At 44.5% G+C, this 22,757-nt stretch overlaps 1 protein-coding gene across 4 annotated transcripts; it reads left to right on the forward strand.

Annotated features, from left to right (window-relative positions):
• Positions 1-1,032: 1,032 nt before the first annotated feature.
• On the forward strand, positions 1,033-22,449 carry NUP50 (nucleoporin 50). Of its 4 annotated transcripts, none has more exons than XM_004279581.3 (8): positions 1,033-1,438; positions 6,371-6,449; positions 8,447-8,530; positions 12,250-12,436; positions 13,466-14,131; positions 16,106-16,187; positions 17,833-17,951; positions 18,956-22,449. In XM_004279581.3, exons 2-8 carry the CDS (start codon positions 6,381-6,383, stop codon positions 19,156-19,158), a joined length of 1,410 nt encoding a protein of 469 aa, XP_004279629.1. In that variant the 5' UTR covers positions 1,033-1,438; positions 6,371-6,380; the 3' UTR covers positions 19,159-22,449. The 4 variants fall into 4 exon arrangements, with proteins under 4 accessions (XP_004279629.1, XP_033261119.1, XP_012392046.1 ...); XM_033405228.2 differs by having other exon boundaries at positions 1,050-1,438; positions 22,075-22,449; XM_012536592.3 differs by having other exon boundaries at positions 1,050-1,438; positions 18,214-19,064.
• The last annotated feature ends 308 nt before the right edge of the window (positions 22,450-22,757 follow it).

Genomic DNA, 22,757 nt, shown 5'->3' on the forward strand with positions numbered 1-22,757 from the left:
GCGAGTGGAGCACGGGCTCTTGGCGCGCGGGTTTCAGGAGGTGTGGCGCGTGGGCTCAGTAGTTGTGGCTCACGGGCTGTAGAGCGCAGGCTCAGTAGTTGTGGCGCACAGGCTTAGTTGCTCCACAGCACGTGGGATCTTCCCCGACCAGGGCTCGACCCCGTGTCCCCTGCACTGGCAGGCGGATTCTTAACCACTGCGCCACCAGTAAAGTCCCAGAATGTTCTTTTTCTGAGGCAACTTTCCTGATGCGTTAATAATGGGTCAAATTCCCATAATGTCCTATTAACCGTTAGGCAAGGAGAATTAAAGTTGAACCGCTTTGTACAGCTTAATCTATTAATGTACGTGATATCTGAGACGCTATACTGTAGTACTCAAATAAAAACACACGAACACAAATCCTGACACTGGACACATGTATTAGTCCCACAGTTTAAAAATGTGTTTGCAGACTTCATCTTCGTTGACCCCGACTAGGTGCGCAAATGGCAAGTTACTTGGCCTCTAGGGAACCCACCACGGAAAACAAATACAAGGTGGCCGTGGAACGGCGGACGGGTCCGGTTTTCTCATCCACGCCCGCGGCCGTCCCTCCCGGCTCCGCAATCCCAGGCCTTCCGAGCATCCGCAGCCGGCGCGTCGCGGACCCCCGGCGCCGAGGTCCCGCCGTGACGCTACCCGAATTCACTCACGTCTCTGGGAGTCACAGCCTATCTCTCCTCAGCCCTCCAGCACCATACACGGACACCACGAGCCCCGGCCACACTGCCTGACTGACCCCGCTCTCCCTGGCGCCTCGCGACTCCCAGCCGCGCCCACCACCACCAGCGACCGGCGAGCGGACGTCTCAAACGCTTACGGCCGCCGACACGTGACCAACGCGCGCTAACCGCTGGCCGCCGGCACCCGTTGCCCTAGAGGCCGGCGTGTGGAGTGCGCGCATGCGCGCGCGCATGCGTGAGAAGGGAGCGCTCCGGCGGCCGTTTTTTTAAAGCAGTTGGGCGCATGCGCTGCGTGACGCCCCGCTGCCGCCGTAGGAGGAGCTGCAAACCAAGGCTCCGGCGCACTTGCGTAGTAGCCAGACGCGGGCGTTTCTTTCCTCCCTTTTTTTCGAATTGGTCGTGAGGGGTAGATTCGAGTTAGAAAATGGCGGCGTGGGGCGTGTGGGCCGCCGTTCTCCCAACTGTCTCCTGCTGAACGGACGGCTCTCCCCCTCACTGCCCAACGCAGAGAGACGAGGTCCCCGAGGGACATGGTGTTTGAGTCTCAGGGCTTGCCGACCACCGAATCCTTCGAGGCTCTCAGAGCACCGGAAGCGACCGGGCGCCGCTTCAGACCCGAGCGCCGCGGCCGCGACCTCGCACCTGCTCGCCGCTACGCACCCGGGCTTCGCCGCACCCACAACCCAGCGAGGGCTGCGGCTGCCGCCGGCGAGGTGAGAGGCGGGCGGGTGGCGCGGTAGGGGCGGGGGCCGAGCGCGGAAGCCGGGGTGCGGGGCCCGGGTCTGGGAGGAGGAAGCCGGGATCCGGGTGCGGGACCCGGGCCTGGAATGGGGACCCTGGGAGGGAGGAGCTGGGTGCGGGGCCCGACTTGGGTAAGGCCCGCCCGGGCGCAGGGCCCCTGCGGCCCTGGTGGAGGCAGGAGCCGCAGCGGGCACGGACCGTCCTGGCGAGGCCCCCTCGGTTTATTTCCTAGCGGTTCCTCTCGGTACTCGTTTCTTTCTTTTAGCTCCTTCCACCACCACCTTGGTCTGGCTTCACTTTCTTATTGCAGTCTCAGGCCACTGATCACCCGTTAGGCTGTCCAATTAAGAAGCAGTGTTAGAGGGCTTCCCTGGTGGCGGTTGAGAGTCTGCCTGCCGATGCAGGGGACGCGGGTTCGTGCCCCGGTCCGGGAAGATCCCACATGCCGCGGAGCGGCTGGGCCCCTGAGCCATGGCCGCTGAGCCTGCGCGTCCGGAGCCTGTGCTCCGCAACGGGAGAGGCCACAACAGTGAGACGCCCGCGTACCGCAAAAAAAAAAAAAAAAAAAGAAGCAGTGTTAGAGATTTCGTTTTTCCTTAGCGTTTCAGCTTCCGGGGTCCGGCCCCATGTTCCCTTTTTCCTCCGGGCATCACACCGTCGAGTATGTTCAAATCTGTTTCCATCTTAAAACTGATGTGGACTGAAGTTAAACCCCAAGGGTGGGGCAGCACCAGGTGGTAGAGATCGCATACCTCACTATGTCGGGCACAAATAAAGTTTTCTCCAATTACCAAAAGTTTCAATTTGCTATCACAAGGTATGTTTCATACCTAGTAATCATTTCATAATTTGGTGCCTTTTAAACCACAAGCCCACATGTTTTTTAAGTTCTTCGTAATAGCACATAAGACTCTAGGTGCCAGACTTTGTGTTAAGTACTTTACAGGGATTTTTTTTTCCTTTTTCTCTTCTGGCATAAAAAGAAGATTATTGTCTGAAGTATCATGCTTTGAAATAAAATATGGATTTGGTAACGTATTTTTTAAAGCCAGACTCATAATTCAGGTTAATTCTTTTCCCACACTACAGCTTTTAAGTTAGGAGAAGTAGTATTTTGTAGCCCTTGCTTCTAACAAAACTTGTTCCTTTAATAATATTTATTGAGTCCTTCCTCTGTTCCAGGCACTGTTCTAAACTAGGCTTTTTGTGTATCTCATTTAAATTTCACAACACCTCCCTGTTCTACAAATGAAGAAACTGAAGCACAAAAATTAAATAAAATTTGCCCAAGGTCTCCAGCAACAAAATGGCAAAACTGTATTCTAGCATTTTATAGTATTTTCTCAAATACATCGTGCCGCAGATCTCTGATTCTGCAACAGCCGGACCGTCAGCCATTGGGGGGGCGGGTGGGGGAGTGGATTTGAGGTACATGAGTGAGTGAAACAAAGATACCTGCCCCTCTGGTTAGTCATTGATGGGATAAATATGGTGGAACAAGAAGCAGCTACATTAATTTAGGTTGTTTCCGTATGCCAGTTGTCTCTTCAATTGTGGGTATGAGTTAGGTGTTACAATTTTACGCTTATCACAGGTTTTGCACTTTCACCTCCACCCCTTTTTGCCAGTTAATCTTAATACCTATTAAGTTATTAAGTTGATAGCCAAAAAAATGCCTGTTTCAGATTCTCCCCTCTTCCGCCCTCTGGTGGAGGTGCTAGTTACTGAGTAGGAAAATGGCCCAAAAGAATCCATACAGAGACCTGGCCTCTGAACAGTTCAAGTTTAGTAAGGATTTATGTGTAAGGGTACCTTATTTGTTTTCTGGATGACAAAGATTAATAGCAAAACTTGACCAAGTGTTTGGGAGGGAGGCATTAGAAAAGAGGATTTGCAGGTAATGAATGAAAATTACGTTAATTCTCATTTATGTTTTAGAATTTGGGACTTTAAAACCATTTATTCTGTAATCAGAAAGAAGCACTTGTACAAGAAAAATTGAGAGATTATTAGAAGAGTATTAAAAGCTGAAAGGCCCTCTGTGATTACCCTACCAGGGGGTCAGATTTTGGAGGACTTCGGAATGCCAGCATTTGAATTTTATTTTATAGATACTAACATGCAGTGGGTGATGTGTAAGTTCTTTTTTTTTTTGGCTGTGCTGCTGGGTCTTCGTTTCTCTGCGACGGCTTTCTCTAGTTGCGGCAAGCGGGGGCCACTCTTCATCACGGTGCGCGGCCTCACTATCGTGGCCTCTCCTGTTGCGGAGCACAGGCTCCAGACGCTCAGGCTCAGTAGTTGTGGCTCACGGGCCTAGTTGCTCCGTGGCATGTGGGATCCTCCCAGACCAGGGCTCGAACCCGTGTCCCCTGCATTGGCAGGCAGACTCTCAACCACTGCGCCACCAGATAAGCCCCCTGGCAGGAGTTCTTTAGACCCAACCGAGTTGTCAGTTACTTGCCGCGCAGTCTTAATTTGGATGTTTGGTGGTCATCTGGGTGGATCTTTTCAAGTCCGAAGAGATAGAGCAATAGGAGAATGAGACAGACTGAGGGGGAAAAGCCTTGGCCTCAGTGCGCTTCTTCACGGCCAGAGAACTGGTCTCTGGCAGATCCTGCAGGCGACGTCAGCTGCTCCTTAACGGGCTGCTTGAATCTCCATGGCTCAGGATAAGGCCCAGCCTCCCTTCAGAGGAGAGCCATAGCCCAGTAGGCGGATCGAGATGATGGCCTTGGAGGCCCCGCACTGGGTGCCAGAAAAGATGCTGCAGCAAAGAGAGTGGGGTGCGAGAGGATGGTCACATCCCAAGTCATGTCTGCGTCCCTGGGATGGCCGCCAAGTGTGGGTTCTTGGCTTTGTGCAGGCAAGAATTCAAGAGCAAGACATAGTAGAGTGAAAGAAGGTTTATTCAGGGAGATACACACTCCATAGACAGAGTGTGGGCCATCTTGGAAGGCAAGAGGCCTGTTGTGTAAGTTTGTATCTTAATGACCAGGAGGTTCTAGAAACTTACTCTGGTGGGTTGTGGTGTTGAGGGCAAATGAGACTGGGGAAGGACTATAGGAAGGAAGCTAGGCTGGTTTTCAGGAATGCTAGCTAGTGTTCCAAACTAATTGATAAATTCCTGGGCAAGGTAAGTAGCAGAGGAAATGGAATTTTTTGGTCCATTTAACTGGTAAGTTAGGGAAGAATCCAGCACAACACTCACAGTGGAGCTCTCCATTGATTGTTTCTGTTTTTAATAGCAAAGGATTTATGATCTTAGGATCACAAAATAAATTGGAAATTTTAAGGGATGGATACAAGTACCCACCTTGAATAAGTGCTCGTAGAGATAATACTGTCAATCCCTGACTCTTATTCCTCCCCGTAACACCATGGTTTTTAAGGAGTTGAGCTGATGGCTTTTTTTTGTTTTATAAATGTATTTTATTTTTATTTTTGGCTGTGTTGGGTCTTCGTTGCTGTGTATGGGCTTTCTCTGGTTGCGGCGAGTGGGGGCTACTCTTCATTGCGGTGCGCGGGCTTCTCATTGTTGTGGCTTCTCTTGTGGAGCACGGGCTCTAGGCGTGCGGGCTCAGTAGTTGTGGCTTGCGGGCTGTAGAGCGCAGGCTCAGTAGTTGTGGCTTGCGGGCTGTAGAGCGCAGGCTCAGTAGTTGTGGCGCACAGGCTTAGTTGCTCCGTGGCATGTGGGATCTTCCCGGACCAGGGCTCGAACCCTTGTCTCCTGCATTGGCAGGTGGATTCTTAACCACTGCGCCACCAGGGAAGCCCTGATGGCTTATTTTTGAAGAGTTAAAAATTCTAGGAATGTTAACACATCCATATTAATCATATTTTAAACTTTTAAATGATGTCCTAGCTTAGAAATATGCAATTTGGGGTAATTAAATGTTCAATCTTGGGAAATAGATTACTGTCAACTTGTTTGTAGCCTAAAAATGAATAGAGATCTTCCTCAACATATGTTGGGGTTTCGTCACAATAAACCCATGGTAAGATGAAAATACTGTAAGTCGAAAATGCATTTAATGCACCTACCCTACCGAACATCATAGCTCAGCCTACCTTAAATGTACTCAGAACACTTACATTAGCCTACAGTTGGGCAAAATCATCTAACATAAAGACTGTTTTATAGTAGTGTTGAATATCTCGTAATTTATTGAGTAGTGTACTGAAAATGAAAAACAGAACGACTGTATGGGTACAGAATGGTTGTAAGTGTATCGATTGTGATGGCGTGGCCGGCTGACTGGAAGCTGTGGCTTGCTGCCGCTGGCCAGCATCACAAGAGAATATCATACCGCCTATTGTTAGCCTGAGAAAAGATCAAAATCTGAAAGAAGGTTTCTACTCAATGCGTATTGCTTTCACACCATTGTAAACTTGAAAACTTGCAAGGCGAACCATTGTAAGTCAGGGGCCATCTGTACTCATGTTGGGAAGGTAATTCCAATACCTTATTCAAATTCTTAACTAAGGTTGTACTTTATCATCCTTAAGAGAATTTTAAATATTAAAAATGTCTTGCCTGTAGCAAGACTCTGTGTAAGTATAAGTTGCATGGAATAAGTTAGTTAAGTATTTGTTGATTATTATTCAGTTCTTTAGATTTCTGATTTTTAAAAATCAGTGTTTCATTGTAATTTTTTCAAATGCAGTTGATTTAGTATATTGTTCACTGTGCCTTAGAGGACCTCACTGCCTCCTCCAGTAATCTTTATTGGATTCGTGACACTAGGAGCCCCACAGTGCTACAGAGTTCTCGTTAAAGCAGTGCCCACTGGTATCAGGAATGTTTTTATCTCATTTCATGCTAGAGTGAATTTTTAAAATCTTTGTAAGAGTTAAATCATATTCTAGAAAAGTGAACTTATTACTTCTAATCTTTTTGCTTTTAGGTTCGAAAAAATGGCCAAAAGAATTGCCGAGAAGGAACTGACGGATAGGAATTGGGATCAAGAAGATGAAGCAGAAGAGGTAAGAAATAATTTCCCTAAGAATGATTTCCTTCTACTTCCAAATTTAAATTCATTTTGGGATTCCTCGTGAAGACTCTGGTAAAATTAAAAGGCCTTTTTAAAACATCCAGAACTGGAAATAGTCTGGTTTCTTACGATCTGTACTTAGTCTAGAAATTGATGACATTTGGGTGTGCTTTTCCATTAGCAACTGTTCCCTAAATACTCTGCTCCTTTGTAGAAGCACCTTCCTCCTGAATTTCGTGTAGCATTTCATTGGAGCATTCTAAACCCATGGTTTTAGCCCAGATTGAAGGGTGAGTGAACGATCTAGTCATAAACTTAGCCAGCACTAAGCACGTAAACTTAGTGCTAGCACTCAAACTTGAAAAGTGGTTCACCACCACTGTCTTAGTCTGCCATGCTCACAGTTTTAGATTTTAGAAGATTGAGGTCGCCTCCCTTACTGTAATGTAATGCTTCTTGGAGGCCCATTTTATTTCATATTCTTAAGACACTCCCCATCCCCCACCCCCCAACAATTGCGTTAATAGGAATAGAATTTAGATGGCCTAGTTTCTTTCCTAACAAAATAAAAATGGTCTTCCCTGAGGAAATCTTTTAATTTTTGTCTTACAAAGAATAGAACACAGCTGCATTTCTAAAGTGCCTCATCAGCAGTGTGATACTCCCAGGCCAGTTCACTAAGGAAATCTGCACGAAGTTAGCCTTTCCAGTTAGTAGACGTGTGCTAGGTTACAAAATAGGCGTATATTTTCAAGAGTTTGCAAAAGTGTTTCCAAGATAATTCTTAGGCTGCTGTTCTCCTTTTTTCTCAATCTGTTTCCTAATATTAATATTTTTTCCCTTACAAATATGTGTACTGGTATGTTTGGGGAAACCAAAATCACAAGTATGGGCTTTTAAAAGAGCTTTTAACAATTCTGACTGACTTGGTACTTTTTAAGCAAGTCTTTGGTAACTTTAGTTCTTTCCAGGTTTTAGGCACAGTTACATTCTGGGCCTACCATATAATGATTTGTTTTGACATTAAAATACTTCAGGAATGAAAAAACTTCCATTTGGACAGATTCTAATGAAATGAGTGTGGAAGGACATTACATTTAATTTGGGTCAGGTGTAGCCAAATGGTCCCTTCTGTGGGTGTAGAGATCTCTTTAAGTTTAGCATTATCTGAAATAAGTACAGATGAGAACTTTTTACAGAAAATATTTTATGCCATTCCTCCAGGGTAAAAAGAAGGGTTGAAGTAAAGCGAAAGGTTTTCAGCAGGTTTCCAACAGGTTACTTAGAGTCCCAGTCTCAGTGGTGTTCTGGATCATGGGCAAATGGGCGAAGCTCTTCTTTAAAATAATATGTATTATGAACATAAAATTTATGTTTAAAAACCATAGTTGTAAGAGATTAGATTTGGGCATCTGGGTAATGTCTTTGAATATGTTTGACATATTCGAAGAATTGATCATGAACAGCTTTGCGCCAAAGTTTTGACGATCTTGGTCTTTTTAGAACTTTGATGTATGCGCTCTTGTCTCTGAATTGTGATAAAGTCTGGATTTATAGTTTCTGGAAGGTTTCTGATTCACCTGACTAGCATTGGAATTCACAAGATACTAGACGTAAACTTTAACGTGCCCTCTCCATAATTTGTGTTACTTAAAAAGCAGAAGAAGGCTTCCCTGGTGGCGCAGTGGTTGAGAGTCCGCCTGCCGATGCAGGGGACACGAGTTCGTGCCCCGGTCCGGGAAGATCCCACATGCCGCGGAGTGGCTGGGCCCGTGAGCCATGGTCGCTGAGCCTGTATGTCCGGAGCCTGTGCTCTGCAACAGGAGAGGCCACAGCAGTGAGAGGCCTGCGTACCGGAAAAAAAAACCAAACCAAAATAAAAAGAAACCAGAAGATATTGATAAGTTTGTCTGGTCTAGCTTTTTTGTTCAGCATTTTATCTCCTTTTTGGCCTTATCTTGTTGCTGATTAATTTGTACACTCCTGCAGGTGGGAACATTCTCGGTGGCCAGTGAGGAAGTCTTGAAGAATAGAGCCATAAAGAAAGCAAAGCGGAGGAATGTTGGATTTGAAGTGAGTGTTTTCTTACAGCTTCTGGTATTAAATGCTAACTTGATTTCTGAGCTGTAGAGTGTTTCCACCTCTGGGAGCAGTCAGATGAATAAATGCTTTTATTTTAATTACTGTCTTTTATGTAATCTATCAAGAATGTCTTTTTTTTAATACATATAATGATTTTTCATTGTTAAGTTCATTATTACAAGATATTGAGTATAATTCCCTGTGTTGTACAGCAATTCCTTGGTTGGTTATCTATTTAATATATAGTAGTGTTGTATATATGTTAATCCCAAACTCGTAATTTATCCCTCCCCCCACCTTTCCCCTTTGGTAACCATAAGTTTGTTTTCTAAGTCTGTGAGTCATATTTCTGTTTTGTAGGGAAGTTCATTTGTATCATTGTTTTAGATTCCATATATAAGCGATATCATATTTGTCTTTCTCTGTTTGGCTTACTTCACTTACTATGATATTCTCTAGGTCCATCCATGTTGCTGCAAATGGTATTATTTCATTCTTTTTTATGGCTGAGTAACATTCCATTGTGTATACATATACCACATCTTTATCCAGTCATCTGTCAGTGGACATTAGGGTTGCTTCCCTGTCTTGACTCTTGTAAATAGTGCTGCAGTGAACATTAGGGTACAAGTATCTTTTCGAATTATATCAATAGTTTTGTCCAGATATGTGCCGAGGAGTGGGATTGTATGGTAGTTTTTAGTTTTTTTAAGTAACCTCCATGCTGTTCGCCATAGTGGCTGCACAAATTTACATTCCTGCCAGCAGTGTAGGAGGGTTCCTTTTTCTCCACATTCTCCAGCATTTATTACTTGTAGACTTTTTGATGGTGGCCATTCTGACCGGCGTGAGGTGATACCTCATTGTATTGATAGTTTTGATTTGCATTTGTCTAATAATTAGCGATGTTGAACATTTTTTTATGTGCCTGTTGGCCATCTGTATGTCTTCTTTGGGGAAATGTCTGTTTAGATCTTATGCCCATTTTTTTATTGGGTTGTTAATAAATGCTTTTTTAAATGCCTAGTGCACCAAGAATTTGTGAAAATCCTTGGTGTAGACCATGGGAGATAGAAAAAGATAATAAATATGAGATCTGGGACTTCCCTGGTGGCACAGTGGTTAAGAATCCACCTGCCAGTGCAGGAGACACGGGTTCCAGCCCTGGTCCGGGAAGATCCCACATGCCACAGAGCAGCTAAGCCCATGCACCACAACTACCAAGCCTGCGCTCCAGAGCACGTGAGCCACAACCACTGAGCCCATGTGCCACAACTACTGAAGCCCACATGCCTAGAGCCCGTGCTCCACAACAAGAGAAGCCACCACAATGAGAAGCCTGCGCACCGCAGCAGAGTAGCCCCCGCTCACCACAACTAAAGGAAGCCCATGCACAGCAACAAAGACCCAACTCAGCCAAAAATAAACAAAATAAAATAAATAACTTTATATTAAAGAAGAAAAAATAAATAAATAAATAAGAGATCTGTACCTTAAAGGGAACTTATCCAGTTGCAGAAATAAGATATAGATGTAGACAAATTTGAGTTGAGTGACAGTATGAAGAGGGAAAAGAGTATAGCAGTAGGAAACAGGGGAAGTGGGTGTTGGAAGTAAGAAAGGAAAATGCAGGATATTCTCAAAGTGTTGTCTGCTCCCTAGGATCGAGCTGTGGGTAGGCTGATACCTTTGAGAATAATAGAAGCGTTGCCCATTTTGTTTTTCCTTCTAGTGTAATATGGTATATTAAAATGTTTCATTCCTGTGTTCCAAAGGATAAAAGATGAGTTATAACTCGTGAACTGAAATCATGTGGTCAGTATTCAGCTATCACTCCTTGTTTAATAACTCTTCCCCAGTATAGTCCTCATCCCTCAAATAAATTCCAGACACGTGAGTGCTGTCCTGGTGACCTGGACATCTGTTGTCAGGCAGGAGAGGCTGGTTTGAACATCTTGGGTGGCATCCTCGGAATAAACCTACGGAACTGCATGTTCTGTGGTGGCTCTGTTCAGTTTTTCTTTATTCCGAGTTCTTTTCTGGCCTGATTTCATTCTTAAGACTGGTGACTGGCTGGATGTAGGTGTTGAGCCAAGTTACATTTGGTGGCTCTTTCATGAAGATACCGGGGGGAGGGACAGCTTCATTAGGGAGGAGGTGATCGATTTTGTTTTAGAAATGTATTTCGGGACTTCCCTGGCAGTCTGGTGGTTAAGACTCCGCCTCTCAATTCAGGGGGTGCAGGTTCGAGCCCTGGTCGGGGAACTAAGATCCCACACGCCTCCAGGTGTGGCCAAAAAAATAAATAAATTGCACATCTCTCTTTTTTTTTTAACTTTTTAGTTTATATTGGGGTATAGCAAATTAACAATATTGTGACAGTTTCAGGTGCACAGCAAAGCGACTCACCCCATATCCATGTATCCATTCTCCCCCAAACTCTCCTGCCATCTGGGCTGCCATGCACATCTCTTAAAAAAAAAAAAAAAGAAAAATGTATTTCAAGGGCCTGTGGTACATCCAAGTGGAGTTCTCTAGGAGACCACTAGGTGTACTGATTGGCCACTCAGAACAGGAAGTGGCGTAAGAGGTGGGTGCAGCTCTGAGAAATTTCCGCATCAAGGAGGTTGAAGCCAGGGGAAATGAGAAGAGGTCTAAGAGTGCAAATTCATGATGAAGAACGAGATGCCTAGGGGAGACAGGCTCAAGGAGGGACGGGCCAGCTGTGGACAAGTGACAGTGAAGAGGCAGAAACAGTGCAGACCACAGCCCAGGGGCAGAGAGCAGCGTTAGAATTTCATAAGGCATGCCAAACATTTCCAGAGCATCTTGGGTTAGAGATGGGAGAGAGCTACCAACAGCAGGATAGGTCTGCGAGAAAGACCTTGCTAAAGAAAGCAGAGAAAACCTTGGGAATAAAATGTTGCCTCTGGGGCTTCCCTGGTGGCGCAGTGGTTGAGAGTCCGCCTGCCGATGCAGGGGACGTGGGTTCGTGCCCCGGTCTGGGAAGATCCCACATGCCGCGGAGCGGCTGGGCCTGTGAGCCATGGCCGCTGAGCCTGCGCGTCCGGAGCCTGTGCTCCGCAACGGGAGAGGCCACAACAGTGAGAGGCCCGCCTACTGCAAAAAAAAAAAAAAAAAAAATGTTGCCTCTGGATTTCTCAACTAACGGAAAATCTAGAATTGGGACTCAGTCAACTTTGCAAGTTTCTGTATACTGAAAGCAGGCTGAAAGCAACAAAAGTTCTTAGGAAATTATAAGTAGTGGGTAAAGTACTTTTAGTTAACCTCACTTGATGTTTCTACAACTTCCTTAGGCAAAGGGTCTTTGAGTAGTATATGAAAAATCTTTCATTTGGGGTTTAGTTGTGTTGAGAATGTGTTTTTAGTTACAGTTCTGTGCCTCGGTGGTGAGTCCATCAATTTATTTGAATTAGTCTTTTTAACCTTTTATATCCTAAATATATTTTAAAAAATTATTTCACTGTAAATTACATCTATTCTTCCTGTTTTAGGAAGGCAGCTTCGGGCTGCAAAGCTGTCACGAGTAAAATCCATGTTCTGTTTCTGCTTGTGCTGGTAGTTTCCTTTAATGATGGTTGCATAAGGATTCTGGGTACTGTTTAGCCAAGATAATACTGTCATTCACTTGCTTATTTGGAGACAAAAAAGTAGAGTTATCTAATGCGTGCTCTTCCTTTATATTTCAGTCTGATGGTGGAGGGGCCTTTAAAGACTTTAAAGGTTTGGTCATACCTTCTGGAGGAGGAGGGTTTTCTGGGTTTGGTAATGGCGCTGAAGGGAAGCCTTTGGAAGGACTGTCAAACGGAAACAGCATAACTAGTGCCCCTCCCTTCTCCAGTGCAAGGACAGCGACCGAGACCAAGGCCACCTTTGGTGAGTAGGTTCTTCTCCCCCGAGTCACATCTGTGTAAAGATGATCTATGAAAAACAACTTTCAAAGATGTTTTTCTTGTACTTTTTCTGGGTCCTGAGGCTGTATGAGCAAAAACAGGGTAATGGTGAAAGGGATGGAAATTAGGGAGCTTTTGGCTCTTTACAGAGTAACTGAGTAGAGCACAGGCCAAAATAGACATGGGTTCTGTTCTCAGTTCTGCCAGTTACCAGCTTTGTGTGACCTCGGTGAAGTTCCTTAACCTTTGAGCCTCCAAATCTTCAACTGCGAAATGAGAATGACCTCAGAATCAACCTAAGGGTCAAAGGAGAAAAAGAAGCTCTTAGCAGACCCTCTGTAAAGGCCTCCCATCCCACCCCCTCATTCATTATAAATGTACCAAGAATTTCCTGTGTGCCACATACCTTACTGTTCCCAGTCTAGATTTATTTTGCCCAGGACATGTTGATTGCCTAATCCTGTTTTGAGGGGATTGGTCAAGAAGTCTTGGGATTAACAACAGAGAATGGGATCATGGGTTAAAATCTTTGGTTCTTAGAAATGATCCTGACTCATTGGATCATACTTAGCTAGTTATTCTAAGAGTATATACGGTTTCATTTAAATTAGGCAGAATGTTTAGTGTGATTAAGATAAGTACTTTCTATTAAGATTTTAACTGCATTAATATATGTTCCTCCTTACAACCTTGGGGATTAAGTTTTGTACTAACATAGTATTTCGACAGTTATAGGTAAAAAAAAAGCCATCCTTTTGAAGGAAGAGATTATTTTAAAATTATAGCGGTTTAATGCAAGCATGTAAAAAATAGATATATTCATATATATAATGTTTGATTTGATTTTTGTAATAACTAGTTTCCAAATACTATATGTGCACATACTTCCTGAACTGTCACAAAAATGGGATACAGTAAAAGCACAAAATACGAGGACAGAGTGGTGTGAAAATCAAGATGACTTAATTAAATCAGCTTCTGAATAAATGCTTAAAACTGTAATTTCCTGTAGGGTCTGTTGCTGTAAATGGCCCTACCTCCTTGGTCGATAAAAAGATTTCAAATCCCAAAACTAATGGCGACAGTCAGCAGCCTGCCTCCTCTGGCCTTACCTCCAGTGCCGCCCGCCACAGGAATGCCTATCATAAGCAGTTGGCGGCCTTAAACTGCTCTGTTCGGGATTGGATTGTGAAGCACGTGAACACGAACCCGCTCTGTGATCTGACACCTATCTTTAAAGACTATGAGAAATACTTAGCAAGCATCGAACAGCAACATGGGAACAGTGGCAGCAGTAATTCTGAAGGTGAAACCAACAAAGTATCAGTTGAAACACAGCCTCCTTCCCTGTTTGGTTCAACAGAATTACAGCAAGAGTCAACATTTTTGTTTCATGGCAACAAAACTGAGGATACATCTGAAAAGAAGGTGGAGGCTGTGTCTGAAAAGAACAAGGACCCGTCACTAGGAGCAACAAGTGCCTCATTTAATTTCGGCAAGAAAATTGATAGTTCTGTTTTGGGCTCCTTAAACTCTGGCCCCTTGACTGGATTTTCATTTTCTTCTGGAAACTCCAGTTTATTTGGCAAAGATATTACCCAGAGTAAACCAGTTTCTTCACCATTTTCCACTAAAACGTTGGAGAGCCGAGCAGAAGTTGGCGGCAGCGACTGCAAAGGTAAACACAGAGTCACCCCTGGAAGTCTTCTAGGTTTGTGGGAGTTCTGTATTTGGTGGGAAAAGTGTAGCCTTGTGCACGAGGTGGATCTGGATTCGCGTCACAACTCCATCATTTCCCCGACGTGAGTGTGATCCCGGACAGAGTTGATTAACTCCTTTGAGTCTGTCTCCTTATTCGTGAAATGGAGTAAGACCAATTTGGTAGGGTTATTTTAAGGATTAAGAGTATGAAAATAAAAATAATATAAAAACATCTGGCACAGTGACTTTGAAAATTATCAAATACTTGGCTTTCCATTAAAAAAAATTGTATTTTATTGAAAAATTCATGATGGACGTTCACTGAATTGTTTGTTTTTAAGAGATTTGCTTATAAATAAATTCACACGGCAAAACCATACTCTAAAAAAGGTAGACTTCATAGCTGTGGGGGAACAAATTGACAGTGTTTTCCCAAGAGGTGTCTGGATTGCAGCCACCTTTCTAGAAGTTTCTGTGGTGTGTCATGTTAGTGCCCCAAACCAGGCCTTAATCCCAGCCCCTCCACTCCCTATGTGGTTCTTAGCTCCCTGAAAAGAGGGGTTGTATCATAATCCCTCTTCACCACATGGTGGTTGTGAACAAACTGTGTGTATGCAGGCTCTTACTTACAAGCAGTTAAAAGTACGTCTCTCTGGCATCGGCATATTGATCCTCGAGAAGGAAAACTGCAGTTGCCAGTGGGCCGTTAAATACTATGTTTTCCTACCTGGAGGGAAACTCTCCTTATGTTGCCTTGCCCTCCTCACCTGTATCCTCAGGTAAGGGCCCTCCAGGGCAAAGCATAGAATAAAGAAGTCCCCTCTTCTCTGCCCTAAATACGACAGAGGGAGAGTCTGTCATAGTCACAGGGGCTCTGCCGCTTGTGGAAGGGATGTCGAGTTTGAATTAAGTCTCCGTCTCAGCAGGATGCCCCTCCATAAAGCACTTACTCCTTATCTTGCGGTTAACACATCTTACGCACAGGAAGACTTGGAGAGCTTGTTAAAATAACACATGCCCGGGGCTTCCCTGGTGGCGCAGTGGTTGGGAGTCCGCCTGCCGATGCAGGGGACGCGGGTTCGTGCCCCGGTACGGGAAGATTCCACATGCCGCGGAGCGGCTGGGCCCGTGAGCCATGGCCGCTGAGCCTGTGCGTCCGGAGCCTGTGCTCCGCAACGGGAGAGGCCACAACAGTGAGAGGCCCACGTACCAAAAAAAAAGATGCCCGGGCCCCACGCTGGAGGGCCTAACTCAGGAGTGCCTTCTTAAAATCAAAATGAGTTTGTGACCTGAATTGTTTGAGCACCAGAACTGTTTTTCTTAGTTTTATGCAGTTGCCTTCTCCTTAAGGGGATTGTAATTTGTGTCCAGCAGTGACTTAGCTCTCCCCTGAGGTTGAGGCACTGGAGTGAAGGGAAGTGCTGTTGGACTCAGCCCGGGAGGGTGCCCGTGGTACCAGCATGTCCAGGGGCGTGGTGGCCCAGACAGAGCTTAAGTTGCTTACAGGTGGCTTTGGACTAATTTCTCTGACAACTTGTCCTGTAAAGTTGTTATTTTCTCCATTGTCTTTGGTCATTGCTCTCATTGGTTATTCCTTGGCCTGATGCAGCTACAGTCACAGGAGCATTCGGGGATGAAAGTGTTGGAAGCCCATCTGAGGTTTTTATTTCCCAGTGGGTAATCTGAGTATATGTGAGTGTTGACTGATTGTTTTCCTGTGTGAGTTTGCCTGTTCACTGAATACAAGCACAGACACTTGGATTCAAAGGCTTTCTGCAGAAATCCAGTGAGTGCCTCCTTACCCCGCCCCCACACGATTAGATTGTGTTTCAGTTTCTGTATCAGCTTACATGGAATTTGTAGGTTGGGGGGTGTAGGTAACGAACTTCTTTTGTCACACTTTCAAGCTCTTGATTTGACTCTTACTGAGTTAGTGTTGTTTTTATAAAAGGTGGAGATGAAGAGGAGAGTGATGAGCCCCCCAAAGTAGTAGTTACTGAAGTAAGAGAAGAAGATGCTTTTTACTCCAAAAAGTAAGTAACGGTCACGGGAATTCCACTTTTCAGAGACGTGGAAAGAGGCTTCTGGCTGGAGAGCGCAGGCGACATTGTCCCTGCAGCACTTACTGGGCGTCCCATCCTGGGGTCAGGCTGTGCCCATTCTTTGAATTGGAACAAGGAAGAATTCTTAGCCTGTTTATTTAAAAATAACCGACTCTAAAAATTTCCTGCTGGGCGTGTCCTACTCTTTTCTGTTAGTTTAGCTCTCTTCTGCTTTTCAGGTGCTTTAGAGACAGTCTTTTCTTTTTGATCTTCCTGCCCCAGTCTCATCTCATCATTCTCTCCCTTTTTCTCCTTTCTTCTCTTCCCCTCCTCCTTCCCCTACAAAGACAGTCACCTGGTCACTGATTTGAGGTTTGGTTTTACTTCTGCTCTTAAATTAGGTGGCATCTCGGATTCCTTCCTAGAGACACATTAACCTTTGTGGATATTCTCACAGCCAAGAAGTTCTCCACAGCAGCCGCTCCTTCCCGTTAAGGATGTGTAAATACTTTCTCTTTCCCTCGATGATGAGAGCTGGTTTGGGCTTTTTGTTTTTTGTTTGTCTAATGAGAGCTGCTGATTTCAGTAGAAGGCTGAAGAGAAATTTTGAATTATCTCTCAATGAAATTCGTGCTTTTTAACAAAGATATTTACTGAAAAACATTTGTGCCCTTTTAGAAGCTTCCCTGGATGTGTTTTTCTAATACAAACATTGCAGACTTAAGTCAGCAATTTTCATAGTGTGAATCACCAAATCCTGTGGGATTCCCAAATGTTGTTTATTTTTGAGAACTTTTAAAAGAAACCAGCAATTCCTTTTGCCTGTTTAAAGATTTAATTACACAGATGAGGTAAAAGAATGACCCTGACTTGAGATTTTTTTCCCTTTTTTTTTTTTTGTCTACACCGCACAGCTTGTGTGATCTTAGTTCCCCGACCAGGGATTGAACCCGGGCCCCAGCAGTGAAAGCGCCGTGTCCTAACCACTGGACCGCCAGGGGATTCCCAAGGGTTTTTTTCTAATCAGAGTAAATCAAAGGAACAGGCAGTAGTTTTGATTTGTTTATTAATAACCTAAGGAGATGTGTGACAGGAGGCTGGGGAAACATTTGACAGCATTATTTTAGGCCTTGCTTAGGCATGTTTCCAGACTTATTTCAACATCTTGGGAGATCAAAAATTGAAGGAGTCCTGAAGAGAATTCAAAAATAAGAAGTAGGAAAGGGGGGTGGTGTTTGTGTGGCAGAGTGTGTGTTCTTTATTTGTTCCTCTTCTTTAAGGACCAGGTCAGTTCTTTTGAGCTCAGGGCCGAAAGAGCACGTCAGGGAGGTGTGGGATGCTTGGCTGTGATTTTGACTGACTTTTGAGAAAAGATGGTTTCAGAAGCGTTGTTAAAGAGTTGTATAGGACCCACTGTATAATAGAAAAAAATATGGAGGGACTCCAGCCTGTCTCACCAGATTCTCTTACCTGCCTGTGTCCAGACCTGATCTGGGTCAGTAGAAGGCTCTTCCTAAGCTTCCTCTGCTGTCATTTAATAACAGACTTCCACACAAGTGTGAACAGGGGCTGTTAGAAAACTGTGACTGTTGTGATCTGTCATTGAGTGTCTGATCATACCTATTTTTCTCTGTAGGTGTAAACTATTTTACAAGAAAGACAATGAATTTAAAGAGAAGGGTGTAGGCACTCTACATTTAAAACCTACGGCTAATCAGAAGACACAGCTTTTAGTGCGGGCAGACACCAATTTAGGTGGGTATCTTTCTTTTCAGGTGGTACAAAATAATCATAATCACATAGTATGTAAAAGCCCTTTGCTGATTTAGTCGAGATTTTCAAGTATATTAATGTGTTCTTTGGAACGGAATAGAGTTTGTTCAGGCCAAATTCATCCTGTACTTACTGATTATAGATTTAGTCGAGTACCGGGGTAGTAGTGTATAAGAAAACCTGGATGTATTGAAAGCTATTGCCAAGAAGTAACTGAAATGGTTTTCATTTTCCTTTGTGCTAGGTATGTGACTAAGAAGCTACAGGTAAATCGGATGGTTTAGTAAACACACAAGGGAAATTAACTGTTTTAAAGGAATCCTTTTTATGTACCAAATATTCATTAACTCGTTGCTGTCCACCCTTTACCCCATCCTCCAGCTTTACCCTTAAAACAGTCCTCTGAAAGGAAGAGGTAGTGGCTGGGCTCAGGGCGGGTCTAAGGGGAAGTGGTCGGTGGTGGCAGACTACACCAGACTGTGTCCTGGAAAGAAACTTGTGTGAGTCTTCTTTCCTGTGGACTTGACCAATTTGTGATACTATCATAGCAACATCACTCTCACCCTGTGAGCGGTGCTGGCCTCTGACAGAGCCGTTTTTCTGCTGACCGTTCTCTGTTCGAATGACATAGTGAAGCCTCCACGTCATGCTGGCGTGTTTTTTCTGCAGTGCAAGAAAGCACGGTGTGTTCTAAAGCGCTGCTGGTTTAGGGCTGCTGCCATGATTGTGGGAGACTTGGGGCAGGTGTGCAGAAGGTGGGTCTTCCTCGGGGAGGCCCAGTCCACTTCCTGCCAGAGGCCCACGGTCCTCTCTCGGGGACACCGTGCTGGCATCTGGCAGGGAACTGTGGCCATCCTTAGGACATTCCTGTGGCTCCATTAAGTATAAGTTGCTCCGGTGTTTAATGTTTAGCCTGTTAAAGCTGTAGTTTCACAGAACTATAGTTTATATATTTTGATGCGTTTTTTCCCTGTGTTTAAATGCAGGCAACATACTGCTCAATGTTCTGATTCCGCCCAATATGCCGTGTACTCGCACAGGGAAAAACAATGTGCTTATTGTCTGCGTTCCAAACCCACCCATTGATGAGAAAAACGCCACCACCCCAGTTACCATGTTAATTCGGGTAAAAACAAGCGAGGATGCAGATGAGCTGCACAGAATTTTACAGGAGAAAAAGGATGCCTGAACACACTTCGGCTGAGGAGTTGTTGCCGAGTTGCTGCTTCCCCACCGCCCCCTAAACTTAGTTTTCTTGTCTTCCTACTTTGACATTCTAGGGCTTATAGATAACTTAAAAGTTTTGTGAGGAAGATTAATATGGCCAATAAAACCTTTGAAGTTAAGTGTCAAGAAACTGTATTCTCCCTTCTTAAGAACTGTCTAATGTGTGAAATACATTTGAAAGGAAATTTTTGGAAGATTTTTAATGTTCATTTATTAAACTAACCACAGGTGATTTCTTAATGGACTGAAATCAGGGTATCGATTAGATTTCCCAAAGGCTTTTCCGATCCAGGGGTTTGGGGTCAGCTGCCGCCACCGGCGCGGCTTCTCACGGCGGCGTGTCCAGAAGGGAGCTTGCCTGTAGCGGTCTTTCTGGCGGGCTTGGCTGACGTGTGTCCACGTGAACCGTGCTGCCGTGCTGTGGCGGAGATGTTGCTTTGCTTTATTGTGTTATTTTACAGCTGAAATGTGAGCACTGAATGTTTGCCTTCAGCTTTTTCTGTGTGGACGCTGGCCTCTAACCCCATCGGCTGCTTTACTGTGATTCTGGAACTGCTGTTTCATTTTAAACGGAAATGAGTAGCTTGTTCTTTGGTCTTGTAGGTTTATTCATGAGGTGCTCTTACTTCTGTATCCCCCTGGAGACAAATGGGATGGGGGGGATTGCCAGGAATGAGATTTAAAAGCACAAATTTGTAGTTTGTAGACCCTTATAGAAAAGAAAGGGTTAAAGCATACAACAAAAGGAAGAGAATATGCTCTTGGTTGTTTGTCCCATGGTGAACCCTATGGATCTAAAACCTAAACTTATTAAATCATAGGGGTTTTATTACACAGGAGCCGTGTGAACTAACCAGGAAACATGCAATAAGGAAATGGAAGAGAAAACCGTGTGTAAATGTTGCCTTTAACTTTTAGACAGCAGTGTATTCTGCATTTGATACTGAAATTTCCATTTACTTTTTAAAAAGTAAGATATTCAGTATGTCCATTTGGAAGGGAGCCATGGGTACACACACGAATACCCACTTCTCCATAGCTGTCAGGTAACTAACACTAGGGTTCTTTGAAGACTCTGGTCATATGAACTAGAGGTAAAGTTCTAAATGTCCGCTTTCATTCATTCCTCATGAATCCTTAATGCTGGTACCAGATGATCTTGTTGAAAGGCTCAGGGTCCGTGCCCGAGGGCTCACATGCGTATATTATGATCTTCAGCACGTGATGTCTCTGACTTTAAAAAAAGTCAAAATCAGTGTAGATAGTACAGCTGCTTTTATTTAAAAAGAAAAAAAGCTTTAACTTTTAGAGGTACAGGAGGCGGGGAATCCATTTTGCGATGTGTCACTCTTAAGCACCTGAGGTCAGGTAGTCGCGCCAGTGCCTCACGACACCTGCGCTGCAGCTCGCTGCCCAGTGTGCGACCTCGTCCGGACACTCACAGAGGGAGGCGCTCGCTGTCTTGGGTGGGGGTGGCATCATCCCGGGTGTGGCGTGAGGTTGAGGGGAGGGGCGGTCACCTCGCTCTTTCTTTTTACAACTGGGAGTATTCATGAGGAGTTTAGTCAACTGGTGGCGGATGCTGTTAAAGTAACCCTGGCCCTGCCCTGTTGACCTTAGGGTTATCCAGCTGCTAACGGGCTGAGGAAATAAGGGGGACAGACCTCAGCAGGTCACAGCTTAGCTGCGCGTGCTCCTGGGTCCCACCAGAAAGTAAGGCTCACACACCTCGTTGGGGACCCTTCAGTGCATCCTTCTGCTTGCTTTTGCATGCGATGCGGAATGTTCACCAAAAATGGCATGAAAGTCATGATTGGATTAACTCTTCACACCCCCATCCACCCCCCCACCCCTGGGTAAAAATAGTTTGTCTTTTTAAATTGCTGGATATGTGTGGCTTTCTTTTTCCTAACATTCCCAGCAAGTTCTTGCTAAGACTGTACTGTTAAAGTGAAGATTACAGGGGGAAATGTGATGTGCCCGCCATAAGTCAAAATGTGATATTTTCTTAAAATCACTCTTACTCTTTAGGAACTTGCCAGTCTCCACTTTAATTATGTATTAGTGTAAAAGAGCCTAATACGCGCATGTGGATTTCACTGTAAACTCTCAGTCCCGGTATTGTTACTGGGGGAGGGGCTCCTTGGCCCCTGGAGGGCTTGCCTTTTCATCCCCTGTGTAACACCTCAGTTCTGCCCTGTGGGTTTAGATTTATTTTTAACAAATTATTAGCAATTAGGCTTTAAAATGTTTAATGTGGACTAAAATTTTTGTCTTTAGTTTGAGAATCTAGAAAGAGTGTGTCATAAGTGTGGCCTAAAGGGTGTATATATCTTTAATTCTAAATCAGATTGTGTTATCTCTTGACAAACACTGAGTATCCCAGTGGCCTTTTTGTTTTTAAACCGCTGTTCGTTCATCTCCTTCTGAGCATTCCCATTAAGCAAAACATTGAATGTTATGTTGTGTGTAAATGTCTGCATTGTTAGAATTACAGGCTAAAACGCGTGTCCAGTTTTTAAAGTTTAGATTGTGTTTTCCATGGAAGGACAGGTCTGTTTATGGACTGATTTTCCTTAAAAGGATTATTGTTTTACAGTTTCAATTCTAAATTGTATTTTTGATATGCTGCATGCCAAAAAATATCTACCTGTTCTGGGGTAGAGCAAAAAAAACTAACATTCTACCTTACTGTTAAGAGTTCAGAACCAGTTTTCACTGAGACAGCTCCTTTGGTTTAGTTTTAAAGGTAAACAAGTTGCTTGTTTTGAGCATTTGTCAGATACCCTTATATTTCAGAACAGTCCAAATGTAGGCACAGTGCATTTGAAGGCTTTGCAGATTTCCAGACTAAAGGGCTTTACTCCCAAACCCCTAGGATCCATTCTCGTTCTGGAAGTGAGGGCTTTTCAGTAGAAACGGATTTGTCCAGCTGGTGACGGTGAGGAGCCCGTCAAAACCTTTCTTCCCACTCGGTGTTCTGAGCACAGGGCCTCCGTGTGTCGGTGGCGGGTGGCAGTGATGGTCCAGGCTGAGGCCTCTCTGTTTGATGCGGACACAGCTATGGCAGAGGCAGGAAACTTCTCAGCAATCAGATGGATAAATTGTTTGCTTTCTATTTTAAATCGGAAATCGTTCTCTAAAATACTTGAATCGTTGGACAATGTGATCTCAGTTTGTATTAGTTTTTGAATGATCCCATTGAGGAAGTGTATCAATCCATGAAATGTGAATAAATGGAAAGTAAACAGAATCACAGTGTTTGACACTCTCTGTGTTCCTCTGTGCTGCACCTGGCCTTAGTATGAGGCAAGAGGCAAGCCAGCCGGCGGGGGAAGCACCACGCAGAAGCGGTGCCTAGAAGAGGTGAGGAGAGACCCGGACCCTTTTATCATCAGCCCCCTTGTGCCAGATGAGACCAATTCCAGGCCATTCAGGAATTTGTCGGATTCACGTTTTTACAAACTAGAATGGGAATAACAGATCTTACGTTGGATAATGTGCAAAGCATTGCACTAGGGGCTTTGTATATATTCTCTTGTTCAGTGCTTGCAGCAAACC

The sequence above is a fragment of the Orcinus orca genome, chromosome 11, assembly GCF_937001465.1.
Source record: "Orcinus orca chromosome 11, mOrcOrc1.1, whole genome shotgun sequence".
Taxonomy (NCBI): Eukaryota; Metazoa; Chordata; class Mammalia; order Artiodactyla; family Delphinidae; genus Orcinus; species Orcinus orca.